The sequence below is a fragment of the Glossina fuscipes genome, unplaced genomic scaffold (genome assembly GCF_014805625.2).
Source record: "Glossina fuscipes isolate IAEA_lab_2018 unplaced genomic scaffold, Yale_Gfus_2 0, whole genome shotgun sequence".
NCBI classification, from domain to species: domain Eukaryota; kingdom Metazoa; phylum Arthropoda; class Insecta; order Diptera; family Glossinidae; genus Glossina; species Glossina fuscipes.
Window position 1 is genome coordinate 18,226,112 of NW_023998414.1, and position 25,389 is coordinate 18,251,500.

Below are 25,389 nucleotides of genomic sequence, written 5' to 3' on the forward strand. Positions count from 1 at the left end.
AAAAAAAAAAAAAAAAAACAAGGAATAAACGAAAGGTAAAATGACTAACACCTGACATCATTGTCTTCTACCTTTAAGCATAATGGATGAATGTACGTTAGCTCGGATTGCTGTGTGGAAGTGTGTACTTGCAAATGCGATTTCAAATAGTTTAATTATAATGCAACTTAAAATCGTATGCGTCATGAACTCATTAACGTTTATTGAAATAAATGAAGAAAGTCTGGTTTTTCTTTGCTCTCGACAACGTAAAAAAAAGGTAGATTAGTTTTGTCCTTGCGCATGCAATACTCTGCCAAGATTCGATGAATTGTACATAACTAAGAGTGGCAAAGACGGTTCATTAGATCGCTTTAATTGACAATATAAGGCAGTCTAAACGAACATTTAAACGGCAGGATTAACTCGTACACATATCAAATGTGCACTGCTTAAATTTGCACCTATCCTTAGCTAGTAAATGCCTTTTATACACCACTACTTACACCACTTCTGGTACATGGTAGGCCCTTCGACCTTTCCGCCAAATTTAAAGGTGATAGCTTCATTTTTTTGGCCAGGAAAATTCTTATAACAGACATTATACACGCGGATAGACGGACATGCTTATATAGAATCAGAATTTTATGCTGAGCAAAAATACATACACATTAAGCAGTCTCTAAAGCCACTTTCTGGATGCTGCAAATGTCTTGATGAAATCAATATATTCCTTCCATCCTTCCGTGATGGGTATAAAAGGTTGTGATAATTGGTAATTCATTCAAAAGTAATTCCATTTTAGAGTATCACTTCGTCTCGGTTGGTCCTACCAATAAATTTGGGTTGTTTCTGTTTCTTAAATGGTTTACTCGTTCCCGGCCCGGCTCGGCAGATCTTGTCAAACATTTTTCCGGAGAGAGTTTGGCAGGAAAGATTTGATGCGTCCATCGTATAGCGCCAACGTTTCCACATTCGACTGACGTTTATTTCACTTTTTGCAGATCTTTCTGAACGTGATGTAAGACTGATTTCACTAGGGACTTGCGATAATCACTTCTTTCAAATTTTCTCGTTGAGAAATCGCAAAGCTTTACATGAATGGCTCTCATAATGGTTTTTACAAAGTGGCGGACATTTGGTGTAAGAAAACTCATACATTCATTTGAAAGATGAAAGGTGTCGTGAGAAAACTCCACTTCACATACTTTTAATTCGCCGCTATGTACCGTAATATTTAATTGAATACTTTTTTATGTATTTGTAAAAGTGCAATACATATACACATTTGAAAATGGCATAAAGCAGATCTATCTCCCAAGATAGAGCGATACATATAAACGAGAATTTATTAAACCATTGCATGTATTAAAGGTTATTGCGATGACATTTTTTAAATTGATTATGATAATTAATAAAGACGTGTTTCTCGATATGATTTGCAGCGAATTGGAAACCACCCCTTCATGGGGTTATCTGTTACGGTGGAATTGTAATAAAAACTCCTATTAAATTACTTAAATGTTTTTCGTTTCTCTTTCCATTTTAATTGTTATTGTATTGTTATTGTTCTTTTCTATTTTCAGATAAATTTACGTTTAATACTCGTTAGTGGCAAAACAAAAGAATTCCTATTCAATCCAACAGACTCAGCCGGTGATATAGCACAAACAGTATTCGATAATTGGCCTGAGGGTATGTATGAGTTACATTGCTAATTGACTTATTTTCCTTTCATAATCACACAAACCGCACAAGTACCTAAAATTTGGATGAAACTCTTGGATTTTCGCAACATGCGCTCTCCTTGCCCAGGATAGAAACCGTTATATGACAAATATATTATAATTTGAAAATATAGTATTCCGAGCGTAAACATGTTACAATTGCTCCAATATTTTTCATTTAATCACATCGCATTCTCATTCTGAATGTCGTAAACGTTCAAAAGCAAAAAAAAAAAAAAAAAAAACAAGAAACAAAACCTCTCAGGAATATTAACACAAAGCGCGAAGGGACATGAACATGAAAAAATTGTATATTTTTTGTATATATATTGCATCCATTGTTTAGCAGCTTTCTCAGCTGGACGGTGAAGTAGGTACGTCCTCTTTACATTTGTGAAAAGTAAAGTGGCTTGCAATACTTTGCTATAAAAGTGGATTGTATTTCTTGAAAAAGCAATATTTTTATATATATATATATATATATATATATATATACTTGATTGGTCGACTACAGCAAAACGGCTGGTTCGTTAGCTGCAAAAGCAGAGAAAAACATTTACATCCACCTCTCTCTCTCTCTATATATATATATATATATATCAACTTTTGCAATAGCATTTTTTTTTTTTTTTTTGTTGTAAAATTTTTTAACAAAACTCTCTATCTATCTATTCAATTAATAATGATAAATAAACTTTGAATAAAATATTTTCATTGAAATTTAATCACAAATATACTCCTATTACAAGTTTACAAAACTGTCTCTGCCTATCTCTATAAACAAGAGAATGAATACACATACACCTTTATACATGTGCACGTACATCCATACACCGTAAATGTAATGTTTATGTTTTTAATTACCCGCGTAAGTATAAATTAATACATATTTAAATTTAACGACAACTGCAACGGCAGGAAAAGCAAAAAAGAAAGAAAAAAAAAACCAAAAACAAAGGCAATTGCATGCAATTATAATCAACAGTTTCTCTCTCAATGTTGTTGTAGGTCCAGGTGTTTAAATGTTTATAAAAAGTTTATCGAGTGCAAGCGATACAACGAATTTAAAAAAAAAAAAAAATAAAAATAAAAAAATTAAAAAAACTTTTTTTCATAATAAAAACAGAAAATGAGCAAAAAAAAAAAAAGCTGAAGGAAAGAAAAAAATGTAAAAACCGGTAAAATTTACAACAAATATTACATTTAAACGCACAACAATAATAACAAATAGAGTAACGGAGATATATACGCACACCCACATGACTAAGTGTAATATAAAGTGCGTGCAAAAATGTGATATGTGATCCGTTTGAAAGAAATTTGCTACACTCATCTATACTTCTGTTCTCGCATATGTAACGAAAATCGAACATCAAAAATCAAAAGAATCGTGCAAAACCCCGATAAAATAGCTATAGCTAACCCTGCTTCATCACATGTATTCTCAGAGGGTCGAAAAATGAGGCAAAAAGTTTCAAATCGTCTCATATACAAATGCATACGAGTATAGAAATGCTTAGTTGCATTGCTGTGATCAAATCGAAAGTCGCACTAATAGCGTTTCACCAAGAGGCGCTCTTCGAGGTGCTGGGACATTTGAAATCACTTAAAAATTTGCAATGGACACGACTAGTAATTGAACTCGCGGAATGAATAAAAGAATTTACCCAAGGACAAGTCGCCTTGCTGTGATGGATAAGTTTTGCAAGTCACAAAAATTGAAATCAAATTATTTATGTGACACATCTCAGGATATTCAATGTCTACGAAAATACATGTACAAAACGAAAGAACTAAATCGACTATAGTAAGCAAACAGCTGCCTAAACCCATTTAGCGTTTACACAATCATATATCTTCGGGACATATTTGGTGGACATTGGTTTTAGATGGTAGAAATGTAGCAATTTCCACCAAACTGTTAATGAGACTCTTATGTAAAATGCGGTTCGTAATACACGAAAAAACATGAATTACATGGGTGTCGCAAAAAATGCGATTTGCATGGAAAGCTAGTAAGAGTGAGGTTTTTTTTAATTATCGGGATATATCCGAAAGCGAGGTCCGATGTCGTGAACGCGTTCATGAGAAAGAAAAATACTATTCGTTGATTTTTTCTAACTGGTTAAACTCGAAGGAACAACGCGCTCACTAGCACGACCATAATATGAAGGCGAGGCAAGAGGCATTTCAGAGATTTTCAAAGTTGATGCATTGTAATGTGCCGCCAAACACATTTACTTGCAAAATTTAAACCAGCAATCAGAGCATGGATTCGCATGTGTCGGTCCCCACGAGTGGTCGTCTAAATATCATCCCCTCGTCTAACGGAAGTAATAAAAAAATAAAACTCCTTAGGTCTTTCGTCAAAAAGGTCGGATGGCGCAATTGATAAACGCACGTGTCATTGTCGGCCGTAATGGGGTGGTTTCATATCCTGCCAAACATAACACTCAATAGACGATTGCGCTCAAGACATACACGCACGGAAACCCTTACGGAGACAGACGGACCGTCGAAACTTTCTGATGTTTTGGTTCGGGTTACTCTACATCCGGCCCTACCCTATGGCCGAAATCAAAACGAAACCAAAAAGTCATCCAACGCAAACTTTATCCTTTACGGCAGTCAAGTCGTGTGATCGAAGTTAGCACACCACTGCAGATAGTAGAACATATTTACCGATTGAAAAAATTTCGATTTGACTTACGAGTACATATGCAATTAATCGAGTCGTGCAATTTCTACATTAGTGCTTGCAATGATAGGTGTACAAGATTCGACGCAAAACAAGCAAGCGTTATAGCTTTCCTATCGGATGTTTTTTTTTTCTTGTTCGTATTTTTTAAAAATAATTAACAAATTGTGAAAAGTGTTTAAATTTTATATAATTTATGGAGACAACAAAAAATAACTATATAATTAATTTCAAAATAAAAAACATGACATAATTTTAAACACGCTTACTAACCGGTGGAGAAGGGCTTATTGGATTCATGCATGCATTTATTCGTTCACCTTTATTCTCTAAGTTGTTTTTTTTTTCTCTTTTTTTTTTTCGCTTCAACTCAATATCAAATTTATTACCTTAGGTCATGAAATGAGAAACAAAAAAAAAAAAAAAGAGAAAGAAAGCAATCACACAAACACACATACGTAAACGAACACAATTTAAAAAAAAAAAAAAAAAAAAAAAAACTTTAATTTAAACTTTGACATCACACAATTTATTCGTTTGTTCACCGTCCATTCATTCACTTAGTTATTCCATCGTTATTCAGTCATTCATTCAACTGTAACTTGAAACCATTACCAAACATGTAGAGAACAAGAAAGAAAAAAACGCAAAAAGGAAACTTTACCAGGGAAGCAATCAGAAGACAGACAAGTAACAAAAATTCATCTACAAAAGTGTTAACATCAAACTGCACTTCCTGAAGGAATATACTGCATATACATATATATATATATATAACGAGATGATTGCACGCAAAGTGTGGCCTATACTACGCTGTCGTCCTGTAAATCTCCATTCTTCTTGCATGTACTAATAAAAGGGATAATAAACCATACGCATAGCATACCAAAACGAGCGAGCATACCCGATGGCCTACATGCTTATAAATATCTACCAGAGTCCAGTTAGTCAACTGTTATACGGTAGCATTAACACATATTTTACCATCTGATTACAATCCAGTAACTACAGGTATACCATCGACCACATGAACCCATTAACGTTGATTTTCCTTTCTTTCTCTCTTTCTCTTTCTCTCTCTCTCTCTCTCTCTCTCTCTCTCTCTCTCTCTCTCTCTCTTTCTTTTTCTAGCTCGCTCTAGCTCACTCTTGGCCTTGCACTCTCGCTACAACCGTTCGTTTTTTCTCCCCCATGCCCACCTCTCGCTTTTAACAATTTTGTACTTTTCGTATAACGTAAAAGCAAGAATAAATGCCCTTTTATAACTGACTTTAATTAACGCAATAAGTTTCTTAATAATAACTATTCTCTCTTATTGTCTCTATATAGATAAATAAATCAACGATAAATGCCATTTTTTGCACCTGCGCTTATTGAAAATGGAAATTAGAAATCTACCCGTCTATCCGCCCATTCGGAGACATCGAGCGAAAAAATATGATTCCTTATTGTAGCAACATATCCCTGAGCCATGTTAACTTTCAGAAAATCGAGACAATTTTTATGTTATGAACACAAGTTAGAAAATTAGAAGCGTCTTTAAGACGAATCTTTGAAATCCAATAACGTCTTAGCAATCGGAAAACTTTCTTCCCAGTTGTGATTAGCTTCCAGTTAAGATCAACCCTTCTTCCAACCGAATTGTCTAGTGCTTGTTATCAAACCCGAGTACGTCAGCAATAATGCTTAAGAATTCTTCTTTTATCTATTTTCAACCTTGAACTTTCGAACTAAGGTAAATTAAATACATTAAAGTCCCCAATGTGTATCCCAATTATTCTTGCAATGTTAGGGATTATCCCAACTTCTAGATTATAGTCACGGAAAATTCATCTAATTTTTATTACGATTCGCAATGAAGTTTCCTTATGGCGCTACGAGGTCTTTGATATCGCAACTAATTTTCAATTATTAAAAAAAAAAAAAAAAATACTTCAAATTTTAACTTGTCTGCACTTCAAATGCGAACTTGTTGGGAAATCCTCCACCTGACTTTCAAGTTGGGACTATGAGACACTGTAACGTGTGAACTTTCTTTTGTGTTTTTTATCTTTTCAATTCTATTCTATTTGAGATTAAGTTCGTACCTCTGAATTGCGGTTTTTAGATTAGCATAAGTCTTATTCACAATTCTTAGAACATCTGTTTGCAAATTATTTACAGAAATTAGCTTCAATCACCTTTGTCGTCTGGTCCGTTCGAATATTGCAAGTCGTCGTTCGATTGACTCGATTGACTTTGCATTAAAATAAGATTCAATGTCAATTTTCTTCTAAACGTATTCAAAGAATCATCGAAGGATTTCAGAGTCAGTGGAAAAAGGTCGATCAGCTTATGAGTTAGGCAAACGTTTTATTAATAACATGAAAGGTGTTATTAATTCGATCTAGAGAACTGCAGCTGTCGTTCAATTAAAAGGCTTTTAAGAATTAAGAATTAAAAGGATTTTATAAATGGCTTGCCGGTTAGAGGTTGAAGCGTATTTAACATCGAAACAGTTGAACGGGAACGAGCAAAGCATTTGCATGCTGCAGATTTTGGTAAAGCTTTTCTAGCATTTCAAGTGCCGCGCATATTTGCATAAGTCTACGAAACTTCATCGCCTTTGTTGAGCTGATATTAGAAAATATTAAAAAATTTTTATCGGAATTTGGTCTTATTTTCAAAACGTAATTATTTTCGGCTGAATTTATCGAAATGTAAAAAAAATGTTTCTTTTTTTTTTTTCTAAACATGTACTGGCTACAGTTGACAGACGGATATGCGGACTGGCAAGCAAATATGATTAAAGCAATTCAAAGTAGCGTTCTTATCAAAAACATGTTTTCTTATATGTATGCCAGCGAACGTACGAAGAACTCTCAGAATTTACATATATATATATATATATTAGTAACGATAAAATAATAAAAATCTCCCCCCCGTACTGATAATTGATGTCCATAAATATAAGTCAATTAAAAGCGAATATGAAAAGTTCAAAGTTTCATTTAAATTAATTTTTCTCGCCATTACTTTGTTTTCAGTTGTGTTTTATTTATTTATTTATTTATTTTTTTTTTTCATTCATTTTTTCATTCTTTTAACCATTAAGACATCATTCAATTGTTGCTTCACTGCAAATCACAAGCAAAAGTTGCTTAACTTTTTCACATTATTTTGTAGAATTCCATGAAACTTAGTATTGATTAGCACGTGATTTGATTAACATATATCTTCAGCTGATTCCTGCGGTACGTAAGACAAACGGTGAACTGCGAGAAAATCCGAAGTTCGAAAGAATTCGAATCACAGGCACTTTTGAGGTTACTCTTGAGGTAGTTTTCTTCCTCCACGTCTGTAATGGTTGCGGATCTAAAGATGCGCATGTCGTTGATAACCTGCAAATTTAACGGCATCTTGACTACGTACGTAGCATTTTTTTTTTTTTTTTTTTTTTTTTTTTTACAGGTGAAAAATGATTCTTTTCGTATTCCAACTATGACCCTCTCTTCATTTTCGCGATTCGGTCGTAAACATTGGGGTTAACCGAAAAATATATCCTTAAGAACTTCTCTGTCGCGTAGCCCTCATGTGTAGATCTCTTTCGTGAGGGCTTTTGAAAAGTTTCTGTCTTTTTCTTCTCGTTTTTGGGCTGCATCGTGGTGCTTGTTCTTTTAATGTTTCAAACTGTCAATAATTTCACAAAAGTTAGTGCTTAGCCATTTTACAAGTTATGTTAGTTGAAGGTCTTATGTAAATTTCAAATTAGAATAAAAGAATGCTATGGGATCATCAATCGCAATGGCCAATGAGTGAAGGCAATACACCAGAATAAAGGAGGACAAGAGTATATCAATCGTCCAACATATTAATTAAGACTCAAATTTCAAATGTAAAAGAATTGGATAGCTTAGGCATGTACTTTCTACGAACGCATTTAACCATGCCACAAAAGAAGCATAAGGCCGTCTTTATGCAGTAGAGTTAGATTGATAGCTTGATATAAATCTCTGTTTAGGAAGAATATGAATGCTAGTCTGTTACAAAAAGTTTGCTAACACAAATAACGATTGAATGCAATTCGCTACGTTACACTACACTAACGCGTAGAACAGTGAGATAGTTTTATGGATTATGGGAATTTTTTTTTTTTTTAATAACCTTATCGCTATTATTGATCGGTTGTGAAATAACTTTTGGTTGATTGTCGCGAAAACGGGTAATACGAGCTGGGCGAAGCAAGTTCATGGTACATTAAAGGAAATAAAGAAATAATCTTGGCATGCAATCCCAATCCTGTCTGCCCGTCTCCGTTAACCTTCGTATTTATACCAATTTAATATTTAATAGTCTTCGCCCTCCCTCCCTCCCTCCTTCCTTTCACTGATTTTTTCGATCAGTTTCTCTTTCCTCCCTCTCTCACTGTCTCTCTCTCTCTCTCTCTCTTTCTCTCTCTGCCTCTCTCGCTATTTCCATATATATGACGTCGTTACAAAAATTGAGGAGTTTATAAAATATGCTAACTTGGACGACTTAAACAAGAAGAAGACTTTTTGCACGTACATTACTCGATTCTCGCATACCTAGTATTCGTGCATATTCGTTATCTATACGCTGTTGAACGCAGTTCATATTTGGCCAAAATTTTGGAAAAAGTAGAAAATGATATGGAGAAGTTTTTTTTTTTTTTTTTTTATCAACAACGTCATAGCATCTATCGGTAAAATCATCAGATGGGCACAACCAACTCAAAGACATATATAAACGTGCTAACACAGGCAACGAAGAAGTAAACAAATAAATGAATTCCCCCATGCAGCAGCAGCAGCAGTAGCAGTAGCAGCAGTTGCAAACAACAGCAACCGAATTGAGGCACATAAACGGAAAACAACCGCTGCAAAGTATTTTAATGCAAATTTAAAATTAACACGTACTCCTTATATATGCGAATGTACGTAGAAGGCATATAAATATATGAACATAGACGACGTGCTGGCAGTCAGAGTTGGAGCTGAATAATGAAATGAAAATAGAGATGTATGCATCAACAATAACAACAATGCCAACAGCAATAATAATAATAATAATAATAATAACAATAATGAAGCAAGCGGCCACAACAACATAGCAATGAATTGAGGCGAGTGGTTCTGTTGTTGTAATCATAACATTCAATTAAAATTCATCGCATGAGATACAATTTTGTTTTTCTTTGTCTTTTTTACTTTGGCAAATGATCAATCAATCAGTCAGCCATTTACTCATTCATTCATTCATTCGTTCATTCATTCGTTCGTTCGTTCGTTCGTTCGTTCGTTCGTTTGTTCGTTCGTTTCGGATAGAAATACAATGCAATGACAGTGAAGAGTGAGTGAGTAAGAGAAACAGAGAGAGAGTGAAAGAGAGGGAGGGATGGAGAGAGAGAGAGAGAGAGAGAGAGAGAGATCTTTTGCGCAACAGAACAGGACATTGCTATTGAGTTTGTTTAACTTCACAATATTTTAATGGAGAAATGCTGTTATGTAGCAACAGCAGCAATAATAACAGGACACAAGCAAGAACAACAAGAGCAAAAAAAAAACTGAAAAGTGGCATGCTGTGGTACTCAGCGCTGCATTATACCGGCATGTTTTCGCACCGCTTGACTTGTTATAGCATTTTATGCACAATTTAATATGTGTAAATGTATGTATAAAAATAAACCGATTCACTTACGCCTATACACAAATTGATATATAAACAGGCCTATACGCACACATTCACATATATACGTTAATTTATTGTACATACATACATACATACATACATACATATATCGCTATTTTATATACCTAAACTGGTTACGTGATTAAAACACTTTTTTAATGGGTCCGTGGAGAAATAGAAAACTATTCTTTAAATTTTGTTGTTTGCTTTAATGAATCGTGCGTGTGTAAGCCTCTGCACAGATGTAGGTAAACGTATCCATGTATGGTTAGATAATTGCATTGATCGCATGAACATGTACCGAACTCGGCACATACAAATGAAGCTTGCTTAATCTTCCCAGTTCGTTAACATGGAAAATATACCGTTCGTGCTCACTATCATCGCCTAGAGTAAGTTTAGTTGCTGACACGATTTGCAAAGCATTGAAATAGATAAAGGAAATCGTGCTAATAATAAAAAAAAAACAAAAATTTGTAGATTTAAAAGGTGAAGCACACCAAAGTTAGAAAACGCTACTCCAGAATAAATATCGATTCAAAATTTTCTGAATTTATTACTAATATGTGACCTATTCAAGACGTAGTAAGATGCATACTTTATATGATCAAATTTTTTACTTTTGTCCCCAGTATATTTTGAAGGAAGGCTGGCTGATGTTTTTTGTTTTCTAAATATAAACTGATTTTGCACGATTTACTCATGCTTTGATCATTAGTGAATAAACTTTTTAAATATTAGGTCTAAAGTTGGTGTTTATAGGATCAATTTCTTTGTTCCGTCAAGATATAAAGTTAGTTTAAATATATTTGAGTCAAGGCCAAGGCAAAGCTCTGCTTTTATAGATACGACCTTCCTTTTGAAAACTCTCCTGCCCACTATTAATAGCTAATGACATAGAAAGAGTTTGGGGAGAATGCAGACCGATAAGACAGATTTATATTAATGAATCTGTAGGTGATTTTATTCAAGTACCCGGCCCGCCCGCCCTCCCCTGTGCGGATCAATTTTTTAGGACTCCAATCAGTATGTGCACTGCAGTGCAAAGTTTTGCAATTATTTAGTCATGTCTGCTTCTCGATTGTTTTTGAAACTTTCGCAATTGCGAAGGAAAATGTAACGGTAAAATGTCGACTACGTGTACGTTTGGCGATCCACTCTACCCATAGCCATAATCCGAATATATTATGAAAATTCGAAAACCTGAAAACCAATTCATGGATTATAGTAACAACAGCTATCGGCATAAAATTGATTTCAACATTCACATATAAGAGCAAAGATGAATTCGCCGCCGTCTTAAATTCTTGATTATTAGACTCTATGTGTTGGAGCGTACTAACAATCTTAATCCGCTCTCGCTTAAGGGTATTCAAGATTCGTTTGAAGACAAGCCCAGATTTTTTTTTTCATTTGTCTACATTATTATTTGTGTCTTGTTCACACTGCAACATCACCTCTTTTGATAATAATATCGATGGACATATATTTATTATTTGTCAATGTATTCGTGTCCGTTAGAAAATTTTCTCGTTGACATAACTAAACAGCTCTCTGCGTAGAGAGCCGCATATCGGGCGTGTGTTTACTTAAATGCATAAGCAAAACCAAATGCATATGCGAAGATTCACGCTTATATCCTGCCTTTATTAGAAACTGATACAAAACCTCAACAAAATAACCGCACAAGCCGTCAGCACTTTCTCTGTGCGGTCAAAATAATAATGCAGTTAAATACGTACAGCACTGTTGTCAATGTTAGAGTTTCTCGTATTGTCTATGTGTCCCAATATGTTGTTATACCTGTTCTTGTTTGTTTGCTTGTTTGCTCGTTTACTAGTTTGCTTGTTTGTTTGTCTACCTTTTCTATTGGTATCTACTGTGTTTTCTTGCCAATCTAAGCAACCAGCCACTGCCATTATCATCAACATTCAATGGTGACCACTGTTTGGTTGACCACTTCGATTGCCCGTTTCATGTTCATTTGAGTTTTAAATCATGTTTCCATGGTTTGATTTCTGAATTTTAATTAATATTTTTATTGCAAAATCATACAAATGTCAACTCATAAACACACAACTATAAATATCTACACACACACACACACACACACACACGAACACACACACACATTGTATACGTATTATTGTAAATACAATTTGATTGCCTAATTTCTTTTTAATTAAATGCGATTTAATGATACTTGCATTTTGTATACTTTATGTACGTGCGAGCCTTTCGGCTTGTGTTTATTCATTCAAAATCAAAGTAAATAAATATACATAAAAAAAAGAAAAAAACGCTCAATATTTACATACATACGGTGATGATGGCTTATTTATTCATAAAAATAATTGTCAAATTTTTATGTGTTTTACCCAATAATCACTTATACATTTATCATCCATCAAAGAAAAAGGTAGGCGGCGGGTTAACCGTGCAGAGAGTGCACGTGCAAGAGGCGTTCGACGTTCTCTTTATAATTTTTACTTTTCATCTTTTCAATATAAGCAATGAATCGGTAATGGTTCTACTACTGCTACTGCACCGCTATGCTATGCTATGTTTTATCGTTAAATAGATCGATTGAGTTATATTTCCAACAAAAAGACATCCCTCATAATCCCTCGCTAATCCCCTTAAAGTTGATCTAAAAATAGAATTATTTTTTATTTTAATAAGGGATGGATTTCACATAAATTTCGCACAATACAAAAAAGTTCCTTTTGCCTAATTCTTATACCCTATGCCACTCGTGGCGCAAGGGTACATTAAATTAGTGCGTATGTATGCAACATCTGGAAAGACTTGAGATAAACCCACCTTTTATAACACCGAGCCAACCAGAATAATTTTCTGAATCGATTTAAGCTTCTATGTCCGTCTGTCTGCCCATTATGTTTTTTGTATTCAATTTAGGTCAACAAGTCGCAATTTGTGAGATATCTTGATAAAATTTGCTGCGTCGACATGTTTTGGCCCAAGAACTAATGCTGTTGAAAGTGATTCAGTTCGGACCATTTTTTCGATCACTTCTCAGATAAGGCCTTATAATGTATGTAAAACCGTATGTACTGTATATTTTCTGTCATCAGGTGAATATAAGTCGTGTTTGCACGAAGAATTTACAAAAAAAAAAAAAGAACGATTTCTGGCAAAAAAAAAAGGAAAGTAATTGGCGATTATAGGGGAATCCAATAAGATGGATGCTTTGATTTCTCAGAAATCGTATAACGTTTTGAGAAAAAAAGTGATTACGCAATTTACAGTAGGAATAAAACGATCCTATCGCCTGGAATTTTCATCCTAGAATCTTACAATTGAACTGAAGTATCCTTAATATGTTCTACTATTAGATAAAAGAATAAAAAAAAGAACCGGTTTTTTGCAATTTCAAAACTAATCGAATACTTTAAACTCAATTCCCATTAAGAAGTAATATCTCCTTGACTTGACACTAAAAGTCAAATATTTTTTCTAAATTTATTATTGTTATCAATTTAGCCAGAAAAGCAAATTCTAAGACTAGAATCCTAATATACTGTGTATAATCTAAGGCTATCGGCTTTCAATTCATATTAAACGAAAACATGAAACCATATTTAACCGGCTTTTTAAAGCATATGAAATATTTATTTTCTTTAGTTTTTTGAGAATTAATTGAAAGCAAGACAGCTAAGTCTCTCTTCTACTTGCCCTTGCGCCCGGTACCACATGAGATCCAATTTTGCACCTACAAAGGACTAATCTAACTTTTCTATAGATATAAGGCATCATGAAAAACAAAAAAAAAAAAAAAAAAAAAAAAAAAAAAAGAAGAAAATCGCGGCAGTACTACTTCTTCACTTATGAAGAATGCTTACGCGATCTCCAGCCCCTTTAGATTGCCATGTACGCAAAAATATGAGGTTATATTCAACTTGAAACCGCTCATTTAATTGATATGGATAGATATCCGTGGCATAAGAGTCTTGACATCCAAAAAGGGGTTCATTTGAAAATCAACAGGCAGGCCTTTAGTCCGCAAAATCGAAGCTATCCGGATCAAGAAAACTGAGCGTTCGTTGACAGATGCTGCCAAGCCTATAGATTGCGGTATAAAATCTTCGGGAAAAGAGAAAAAGTGGGATTTTTGAACTTGTAAGAGAAGAGTTATGATTCTGGAATTGCAGACTAACAAAAAAAAAATTAAGAAAAAAATCATTGTGTTAAAAAACACAGGCATGACACATTTCAAAGCTTTAAGCGCGTTTACATCGAAACATGGGTTTTGTAAGCGGCAGGCCTACTCAGGCATAACTCAAACCATTTTCATTTTCTTCCTTTGGAATTTTTTAATGTATCTTATTATTATTCTTATTATTATTATTACAAATTTATCCAGCGAATAAATTCTAAGACTAAAGTCTTAAAGCACTAGCAGCTAAGACTTTTGGCTTTTTTAAAAACTCTTTCGAACTTTGCATTAATAAAAGATTGATTTATTTTTTGACCGAAAATTGGGCCGTCTCACTCAAACAATCGCCAATTACACAGAAATCAATATTTTCAAAACACCCTTGACGTTTCAATAGATATAAGAACGTGGATTAAATGCCTTTTCTGGTTTTTGTAATTCAAACTTGGATCAATAATGCTGCTTGCCGCAGACTCGCTTGAGCTAAGGATGTCGCCAGAGAATGACTGCGGTGTGCATATTTTTTAATATTTTTTCAAAATAATTTTTTTTCCTAATACCTTTTAAACTATATGCTCAAGAATCTGCTCGAATATCACTATTCATCTACTATTTCCTTCCATCTAAAAAACTTGTCAAAGAAACTCTCCTTCTTGTAGATTTGATCTCTCTTTTAATATCCAAAAAGACAAGTGAGGATAAAATGAAACATTTTATTAAAAATCAATTCTTAAAGGCTCTATTATTTATTGCCGTCTCCCTCGCTCTCTCTTTTATCATCTCTTTCTGATCATCAATGTACATCGATGCATAGGATAAAAAAAAAAAATCGCTAATCTTAACGTGGTACTCTTTACTAAATTAAGCTTTCAAGTGAAGCTCGATCTGTTGCATTGCTTTTATGAAAATGCGGAAAAGGGAGATTTTCTACTCCGTAGGCAAGTAGCCACTTCTACTTATTGTCAATGAACATCCCATAGCTCGCAAGCCCCCAAGCTATATCCGTTATGTAGCATTTGGATAACATTTTTTCCCTACGAAATTATACTCTTCCTTATTAATTTTTTATCTTTTCTTAAGTGGATGACTTTGGTCCTTTGATGCAACTTTTAACATATTAAAGATTCTTATGGAGTGGGTAAGTATGTTAAAAATGTCGGTTGCGCCTCAGTCTAGGGTCAATTATGAATATCTTCACCTTTCATTTCCAACAAAAATGAATTCGTTGAAGGTTTGCTGTTCGATCCCGAACATAATGACTTTTTATTATACAGCTATGCTTCTTCCACGGTTGTTGCTCTCGTTCTTTTCTCTCCATGTCTATTGTTTTTTTTTTTCATTTACTTTATTTTTATTTATTCTTAATTTTTACTTCCCTTTAAGCTACGATATGTAAGTGTTTTCTTTGTTTTAGTTTCAAGTTTTTCTTTAATTATAAATGTGAAGTGAAGTGAATCCCATTGAATTGTAGCAATTAACGGCTATAATTAGTTAAATAAGTGAGAGATGGTTAAACAAATGAATAATAAAGAATTTGGAAAAAACCGTCTTCAGGGACTTATGCTTAGTACCAAGAAAGTTATCTTTTCGCCTCGGAAAATAAATCTTACGAACCAAGTTCCACCATAAAGTTTTAAAAATTTTGGTATGCAAAGCTATTTATTGCTGTTCGTGTTGCCAAGCATTGAAATGCCTTACCACCTACGCTCATAATGTATATTTTGTTACCTGTAGGAATTGCAGTTTATGGAGCAAGATGATTACATTAGCAGCTGGAAAAAACATGTCCGTTATGTTATATAAGAAACTTTGAGTAATTTTCATATACTTTTTGTTTGCTTATATAACAAATTTTATGATTATGAGAATATCTAACTGAATACTTAATAATAGCAGCTGGGACTTTGAAAGAGTTTTTTTACATTTTAAGTGCTCATGTTGCACGAACCACTGCGCTCTTATACCCTACATCACAAGTAGTGCATGAAGATAGGGTGTATTCAGTATTAGTCGGAATAGAAGAAAAAACTTACCGATCGATTAATAATCGTTTTCTGAATCGAGTTAAAATTTGTATCTTTATGTGTTATTTATTTTTATTTCGTATGTTCACCTTATAGGACCCAATTTTCGCGATATTTTGATGAGATTTGGCACATCCTGCAATATTCTGGTTGAAGAACGACCGCTATTGTAACCCATTCTAACGACCACCACCCATGCAACGCTCTCCTTTAAAAAAAAAGTCATTTATTATTGTTCAACAAAAATAAATCTAAGCAAGTAAGAACATTATGGTCGGGCCACGCCGACGATTAGAACCTATCCTATAGCACTTCCCCTAACAAGACACCCGAAATTACACATTATTTTCATGCAAGTGCACACACTCCATACAAGCTCGCGTTTTGGAGGATGCCCAAAACACTACATTGCGTGATCCAACCTTAGCAAACTTAACTTACTTCCTAATAATTTTATTATTTTTTAGCATCCGTCACAAAGAATGGAAATTACATTTTCTCCTTATATAAAGGCTCCATGATAACCCCTCTATTTGTTTGGGTCTAAAAAGTACACCTACGTTTTTCTCTCAATTCTTACTATGAACTTAGTTTCATCGTAAAATATTAAAAATTAAAACTTATTCTGAAAGAGTTACAATTCATGACAAATCTTGCACGTAGTAGAGTCCAAGAAATAGATCCATTGGGTTCAAATTTGGTAAGTGTGAGTTCTTTGCCAATTTACTATTATGAACCAATTTTTAGCAGGAAATTAAAAAAATTAAATCTTGTCACCATATGAAGACTCAGGTTTTCGTAGGAGCGGTTCTAAGAGAGGGAATTGAGAAATGAGCCCACGCGAGTGGTTGAAAAATGGACTGTGGATGCAGAAATGGAAACACGTTCAATAACATCGTTGGGTCAAACTACGCCAGTCTTCCGAATTTCCTTAAAGTATCGCAAAAATTTGCGACCTGTAGATTGAATACAAAAATATATGGACAGACACGCTTAGGTCGATACAAGATCTGATTCTGAATTGATCGTTATAATAAAGCGGTGCGTCTATCTCAACCCATTCTGAATGTTACATATGTCGGCACAACCTTAATATACATAAGTATCACAAGTGGTGAAGGGTATAACGACCATCTTGACGTATTGTGTGAAGTAAATGTAGAAAATCTGAGAGGAGTGTATCCACTTTTTGAATCTTCTTTCTTCATATTTCGCTCAACGTAGTTCGTCCGAATGTAAGTATTCTTATGAAAAGTGTAGCGTCTGCATTGTAATAACGTATGTTATAACGAGGATTTGTAAATGGAATATTGTAGGGTACCTTTTGTCAGTCGACCTTAATCGATAATAAACTTTTAACTTGTTTTCATAAAATTCTTTCTATATTCACTTAGGTATTTAAACAGTAGCACTTAAATATACGCATTTATATATACACACATATGGCACGTTCACTCTTACGTAGATATTTACTCGGCGTCAATGTTAACGCCTTGAATGAATAAATAGTCAACACATCTCTCAGTAAACGTCACGTACGTTGTCGTACCGGTCATTTCTATATATGCTCCTAAGAGCTGTGTGTGTGTGTGTGTGTGTGTATGTATGTATGTGTTTGCGCAAAAATGCATTTACTTAAGCCACGATGTTGATGTTCCTGATATTATTTTGCCTGCATGCACACATTACAACAATTAAATAAAATAAATTTGAATTTTTTACTATTTAAAACATTTTCTTAATTTAAATGCAAGTTCAAAGTTGCGAACTGCTGTTGCTGGCAGACAAGCAGAATATATTTGTAAAAATAGCAAATGTAATAACAACGCAAATAAATTTTTAAACGAGCGGCTGCAGAGAAAATTTGAATAATTTCAATACTCATAGAATGAGAAAAAAAATAGTTGAAAGGGGACGGGGGGCGGGGGGTATTAAATTCGTTAAATATATATCGTGCATTAATTTACTTATTAAAGATTTCGTAAAATATTTTGAAAGCTTAAATTAATTTCAATGACATTGAAGAGCAACCTCAACCCACTAGTAACGAACCATTCCCAACAGACAGACTTTACGCACCACAATATAATGCAAAAGTGTACAAAAGTGTAGTCGCTTCGGGTTTTTAACTCGGCGAACTCTCCTTTTCAAATTCAAAATTTGATTTGAATGCTAGTGAACTGTATGTGACGGGTGTGAGAAAGACAAAAAATAAATAAAGTGCAGCATTATAAGCAGGGAAATTATCATTATTGACAGCGAAGCTATCGATCAACTATATATATAATATATTATAAGGTGTTCCGAACCAATATAGCTATTATTGAGGCAAATAGTGCGTCAATTGCGTCAATTACTATAGGAAAACTAAGCCGTAGAAAGGCTTATATAAGGATAATGTCTCAATACAATGGTACTTGAGTCTCATATTGCCATGACGGCTTGCCTACATTTTTTAAGTCTACAGATTGGTTGATACATTTATTGTATTAGGGTAGATTTGTTTATACTTAATTTACAATTCGTTCTATTTTCATAGATCGGAGTTGTGTGTTACATTATGTGGAATATCTGTACGATGTATGTTATGTCTTGAGTGCGTTATCTTAAAGCTTATTTCTGCCAGTATATTTTTATTGGCTGAGTAGAGCTGCCTTTCTTGTTTGGTTAATACTTTACATGCAACATTTACGCAAACATAGCATGACATGTTTAATATATTGTCGCATCTTTTTGAAAGAGAACCTTGAAATAATAGCAATCAAGGGACTCACCCTCACCTCAACTGCAGATAATATCATTGTTTTTGTCTTCTTCTTTTTTTTTTTTTTTTTCTTTTTTTTCGACCAAATTGATTATGTTTGTAAATTATTTGTAAAATAAATAAAAAAAAATCACTTCCTACTCTAGGCATACATCGTTGTATCGTGTGCCGTGCATTGTATCTCTATCAGTAATGTAATGAGCATAGAATAGCAATAATACTAACACATAAATAAGATTTGGAGGCTTTTTATATATTGTATATATGTACACATCAAAAAAAGAAAAAACGGTCAATATTTGAGAAGTGTTGACATTTAACGATAGAGCTTTAACTGCACTGCACTGTTTTAATTAATAATAATACTTGACCGAGACCGTGAATTTTATTTCAATTTTCTTCATAGTTGGATATTTTAGTTTTTAACAAGTGAAAACATTGTACCCAGGTAAAGCCGCCTCTTAAAGACCCTACAATACATGACTTAATAGAATTGTTCAATTATCTTCATCGTCCTGATTTGAGAGTATCGAAAATTATAGGGACCCTTACGTGAAACAGACGAATGGAATAGAAATCAAACATGTTTATGTTTCATAAAGAGATACTTAGCTTTGAAAAACGTTTTGGAGACGTGACGATTCAAAAAATAGTCGTATTCCATCCAAATTTGACATATTTTTCGATTCGTCAAATTTTTATCGAAGATTATAAATAGGGTTTAATATGTGAAATGGTCTGGGAAATTGATTTACTCCCGTCTTTTCGCGCAAGTATCTGTGATCGGTCGAGAGACGGACAGATATGCTTAAAAGGAGTTGGCAAATGATTCCGTTTCGATTCATATAGTACAGAGCGGATCTATCTCAAGTCCTTCTAAGTATTACGTACAAATTTGATAAAACCTTACCACAACCGGTCTATGTTTAGTATGTGATAACTAAAATTAAACATTAATTATTTTTTTATTATTATTATTATTGCTTGAAGAGATAAAAAAATGTTTCTATCATATTACTTAATTATTGCGAATATTATATACACATATGACCTATGAGTGGAAAGGAAAGGAATTTCAATGCAAAGCAACATTTTTAAGGCAAAATGATCTAATCAAATGAAGCTGTGTTGATAGTTAATGCAAAACAAGTGCAAGTTAAAATAGAGACCAATGTACATATATTTTTACTTAGGAAGCTTAGGCTTCTAAGGGAAAGATCGGATAACCTGCATCCAATAACCCTAGCAATAATCCAAATAATAGTTACTGGCAGCGGCATCTCTATTGGCGAAGAGGATAAAGCGTATGGAAATGCGACCTTTCTCTTCCACATAAAGTAACACTTTCCCAAATAATGAAAGAAAATCTCCGCCGCTAGCCATTGCCTTAATTTTGTGTTTATTGCGCACATAGACTTGAGTATATATGTGCAAAACATTTCATTAAATGATGATAAACAGAGGACAGAGTCAAAGGCGCATTGGCAGCTGATAATCAATAATTCCCTTTAAGGTATTCTTACAATAAATATTTTCGAATATTTCTATATATTAAGTTGGCGGGGACGTGCAGAATGAACCGGAAGTATGCAAAAAACACATTCAAGCAATCCATTAAGAATCATTTTCCGAATCTTTTCAAGTATGCCCATCCGTTTCTGTCCCTATTGTATCTCTCGATATGATTTTGTGTTCATTCAAGCTCCAACTGGCAATTTTCGAGATATTTTCTTAAAATTTCGTGTAAACTAAGGTGTGTTAGATGCCAAAAACGAGTTCTCTTGAAAATGGATTAAGTGGGGTTATTTTTTTCTTTGCTTTCCATAACGGTTCTGATGACTTGTAAACCTATTCTTCTGCTTGCAATAGCAGCCAGTCAGACAATCAGAGACTCTGCCATTTATTGAATTAATCCTAATCAGTTTCCTGAAGCTGAGCTGAATCTAAAAACCCTTGCTTTGGAATTTAGAATAAATCGATCGATAATCTCGAGCAAAAAATACCTCTATATAAAAATAAATAAATAAGTAATTTTTGGCAGTTAAGGAGCTTACATTTGACATTGAAACCATAAGTTTTTTCATTTTTACTTCTCTTATTTTCCTGATTAAAAAACATGCATTGGAAATATTATTTATTGTCGGGCGCAGCCAGACATTAAATACCATTTCGCCTGATATGAATTCAATAGCCAAGACACGTCATTGTAGTAAATTTCGCTAAAATATCTCAAAAGTTGCAATCTGTGGATGTGAACACAAAAATTGGTAGACAGCATAAAACAGGCGAACAGACAGACAGACAGACAGGCAGGCAGGCAGGCAGGTAAAAAAATAGCAAGATAAGCTAAAATCAATTTCGTAAAAAATGGGTTTATCTTGACTTTTTCTGGATGTTACTCGCATCCATACAACCAAACTTCACATATCAATCCGCCACAACTGGCATAAAATATAAAAACAAATAATAAGCGCACAGTCTAGTAAGGCTTTACAAAACAAAAAAAAAAGGGGTACTGGCGACAAGACAGTAGAACGTTTGATAACTTCGCTTTACGTAACGCATATGTCAAATTTGAATATCATTTGTCCTTGAGCTGCCAGAACATAGCAGAGTTCTTTTTTATCAATGCAAAAATTTTTATTCGTTTAACGTAGTACTCGCTCTTTTCTATGTAAGAATATTTTTAATTAAAATGAATGCATAATTACCAAGAAAACCATTTAATCAAAAAAAAAAAAAAGGATCAAAAACTATTCGCCAAATTAAGCCGAAAGTAAGAGTACGTGGATGACAGGAGTAAAGTAATGCGCTCCAGATAAACATATGGAAAGGGGAGATGCCTTCGCACACAAACACGATATGCTCTATAAATTTAGTTGTTCTGTTTAAATCAAAGTTAAACTTCGTGCACACAGCAGATTGTGGTTGTAATGATGGGAAAACTTCTATGGAAATCAAAAAGGAATAAACGACACAGCACGCATGGATATAGCGAGCGCATGCATATAACAAGCATATGTATAACGTTTATGCAACGGTAACTTTCTCTAAACAAAAATGTATGTATTCATGTATTTCCTTATGAATATATATAACCGTATAGATGGCGAGTGTACATGAACGTGCATGCATTGGATAGTGTATGAATGTATTTTAACAGCATGGAAAGTAAAGTAAACAACCATCTGCTCTATATGTATGCAAATGTGTGTATGCAAGAGAAGATGGGCCGACAAAACAAATGTTATTGGCAACGCCGTAACCGCCAGCCACCATCGCCATTACGCACACAATCGCAACGTTAACCTTTGCTTGGCTGTTGTTGCTTATTGTGTGCTGCTTGTAGTAACATTTACTGGGGGTTTAAAACTCTATTATTGTGAAATTGAGTTTCTCCATGCACGCACAAGTACATGCACACACTCTCTCTCTCTCTCTCTCTCCCTCTCTCTATCTTTCGGTCGACTTGTCTATTATAAATAAATCAGGATCGGTGAGCGACAAATGCAGCGCCTTCATTAGGAAACGACAAATGAATATTAAATAGTTCTGTGTTGTGGTCAAATATATATTTGCTGATGTTATACTACCTTACATTGCTTTGTGTAGCAGATAACGATTTTTTCTTTTTATGATTCTGTATTTTCATATTGCTCTGTTGCACACATTAGTTAATATGATGATGATGATGATGATGATTATGATGAATAATCTTTTAACGAAGTGTGTGCTTTATATGTACTGTTAGAAGAACGATTTGTAACAGGACTGTGTAAAATTTAAATAAACTATTGACATAAACTCACACGCTCACACAAATTGCGTATGTATTGGTTTTCTTAAATTTTTACAAAGACCTCTGTAGATTCCACTTTAATATCTTCTTGTGTTTTCTTCAAGTATTTTTTTTTTTTTTTTTTTTTTTTTTTTTTTTTTTTTTTTTTTTTTTGATCAAACGAGTTCATTAAAACATTACAAATTTTCGAAGAAATAAAAGGGAAAGAATTACTAATCTGGAACAAAATCAGTCTCAACCTGTTTTGTCTACATTTTATTCTGTATTTATTTCCTCTATTACTTACTCTTCTTTTCTTGTCTCTATCTCTCTCCTTTTTTAGACTGGGAACGTGAAGCAGTCTCCAAGGCCGAAATACTGCGACTCATCTATCAGGGCAGATTTTTACATTGCAATGTTACCTTGGGTGCTTTGGGATTACCCTTGGGCAAGACGACTGTTATGCATTTAGTGCCGCGTGATAATTTACCAGAGCCCAATTCTCAAGGTAAATAAAAATTGATTAATTGAAATGAACAAAGAAATTTAATTATAATTTTTTTGCTTATATTCCGTTCACCATTCTAAATATAAGAAGAAGAAGAAGAAAAAGAGAAATAGTTTTCTTCTTGTATCTTCCATAACAATAAATGTAAAGGAAACGATTCCGTTTGTCCTCTGGTCACTTATAAAAAATCATCAAATTTTATCATGAAAATATTAGTGATTAAACTCTGATATACATAAATAATGAACTTAATCCTAGATATATATAATTTGGAAATTGTGATGTTTCGCTAGGAACAATTTGGGAAAAAATTCAAAATTCAAATTCACTTGCTTTAAGCGCGGCTCACATTTACAATCTTACAGAACTTTAAAAATCAAACACGTATATAGTGGGACACGATGCATCACCAAATACCCTACACCACTTGGCTTCATACGGTTATTCATATCACGACTTTTCAAAATAAGGCTGCATATGGGAAGTGATCGAAGAAGTAGGCCAAAACATGTCCGTGGACCAAATTTGATCAAAATATGTCCAAAAATTACGACCGGTGGCTTAAACACAAAGAAACAACAAACACACGGACGGGTGGATGGGTAGACAATCTTAGAAAGCGACTTTGAATCGGTCGAAATAATAAAAGGTGGGTCTACTTTAACACCTTGTGGGTGTTGCACATAAACGCTCATGTTGAATACACCCATGCGTCACAAGTGATGTAGGGTATGCATAAAAAAAAAAAAAAACGTTTATAGCAAAGTCCATTACATTATTTTCTCCTTTTGAAGGATCCTTCACGGGTTTCGAATTTTGTAATTCAAGTTGTGTGACCGTCCCAATATAGGATGACAAACAAACAGACAGGTAAACCGCTCGCAACATAGCTGAATAGATCAGAGTGACGACTGCTAAATTCGCGGATTCAAATCTCAGTGCGGTTCAACCATGCTTGGTCATAGTTATTGTGAGTGCTCAGTCGGCAAGGACATAACGCTTAGCGATGATCAGTAATGAGTGCAACAACAAGCTTCAAAATGAAGCAGAAGGAAGGCAAAGAAAAAATTTTCTAACATAACCGATATCCATCCTTAGCGGATGGGCTATGCCTTATAACAATCAATCTTCGATGGATCTAAACTTTATTTATTGAAAACATGTAGAAGCTTAAAATGGACTTGGAATAATTTCGATGAGACTTTGCATTAAGGTGTCTTATTTTAACTTTTAACATATTTGCTGGGAATGGTGGACATGGCTTTAGCCAATTACAGCAATTTCTTTGCACTTTTATTAATTTATTTATTTATTTATTTTTTAACGTTTTTGCGTTTCTTTTTGTAGACCAGAGACAAAAAAGTAAAGGTGGTTCTAGTAGATGCTGTTCAACGACTTGCTGTATTTTGTAACTAACTAGCGTTTAATTAAAATTTAATTATATTATACATAAATACACTCAATCAACCCTTATATATATATATATATATATATATATATATAACTCAATATATATGTATATATATATATATATATATATAATTTATTATATATATATAATTTAATTTTATAAATGATAATGCAAAATATATAACAATAATAATAATAATAATAATGATAATGATGATAATATTAAAAAGTAAAAAAACAAAAACTAAAAATAAATATATATATATAAAAATTTTAATAAGTTATTTAAATAAAACACGAACAAAATAACGTCTTTATAAATATACATACATAAATACGTACAAATTATATATATACATACAGGTGTATAATATATATCTTAGTTCGTATATATGCAATATATGTTCGTATATAAGTATGCACGTATGTATGTTTATGTATATTTAAAAGCTAACAATACTGCAGACGAAAATCGTAAGAGATTTCCTTTTTAAGAAGAAAGAAAGGAACTTTTTTTTTAGATTGTTTCTTATCTTATTTTTTTTTATATTGTTGTATTAATTTGTTTTTTTTTTTTTTTGTTTAATTTCAAAAAAATACTTTAGCAGCGCAATGTTGAATAATGTTTTTATTAAA

At 33.5% G+C, this 25,389-nt stretch overlaps 1 protein-coding gene across 5 annotated transcripts in view; it reads left to right on the forward strand.

Annotated features, from left to right (window-relative positions):
• LOC119631785 (probable serine/threonine-protein kinase DDB_G0267686) overlaps positions 1–24,824 on the forward strand; it is a 141,236-nt gene extending 116,412 nt beyond the window's left edge. For all 5 annotated transcript variants that reach the window (XM_038024304.1, XM_038024312.1, XM_038024290.1 and 2 more), the window contains exons 3-5: positions 1,566–1,674; positions 23,179–23,343; positions 24,691–24,824. In XM_038024304.1, the coding sequence (XP_037880232.1) occupies positions 1,566–1,674; positions 23,179–23,343; positions 24,691–24,755 (339 nt within the window). In that variant the 3' untranslated portion in view covers positions 24,756–24,824. The remainder of the gene's footprint in view (positions 1–1,565; positions 1,675–23,178; positions 23,344–24,690) is intronic.
• Positions 24,825–25,389: the final 565 nt, after the last annotated feature.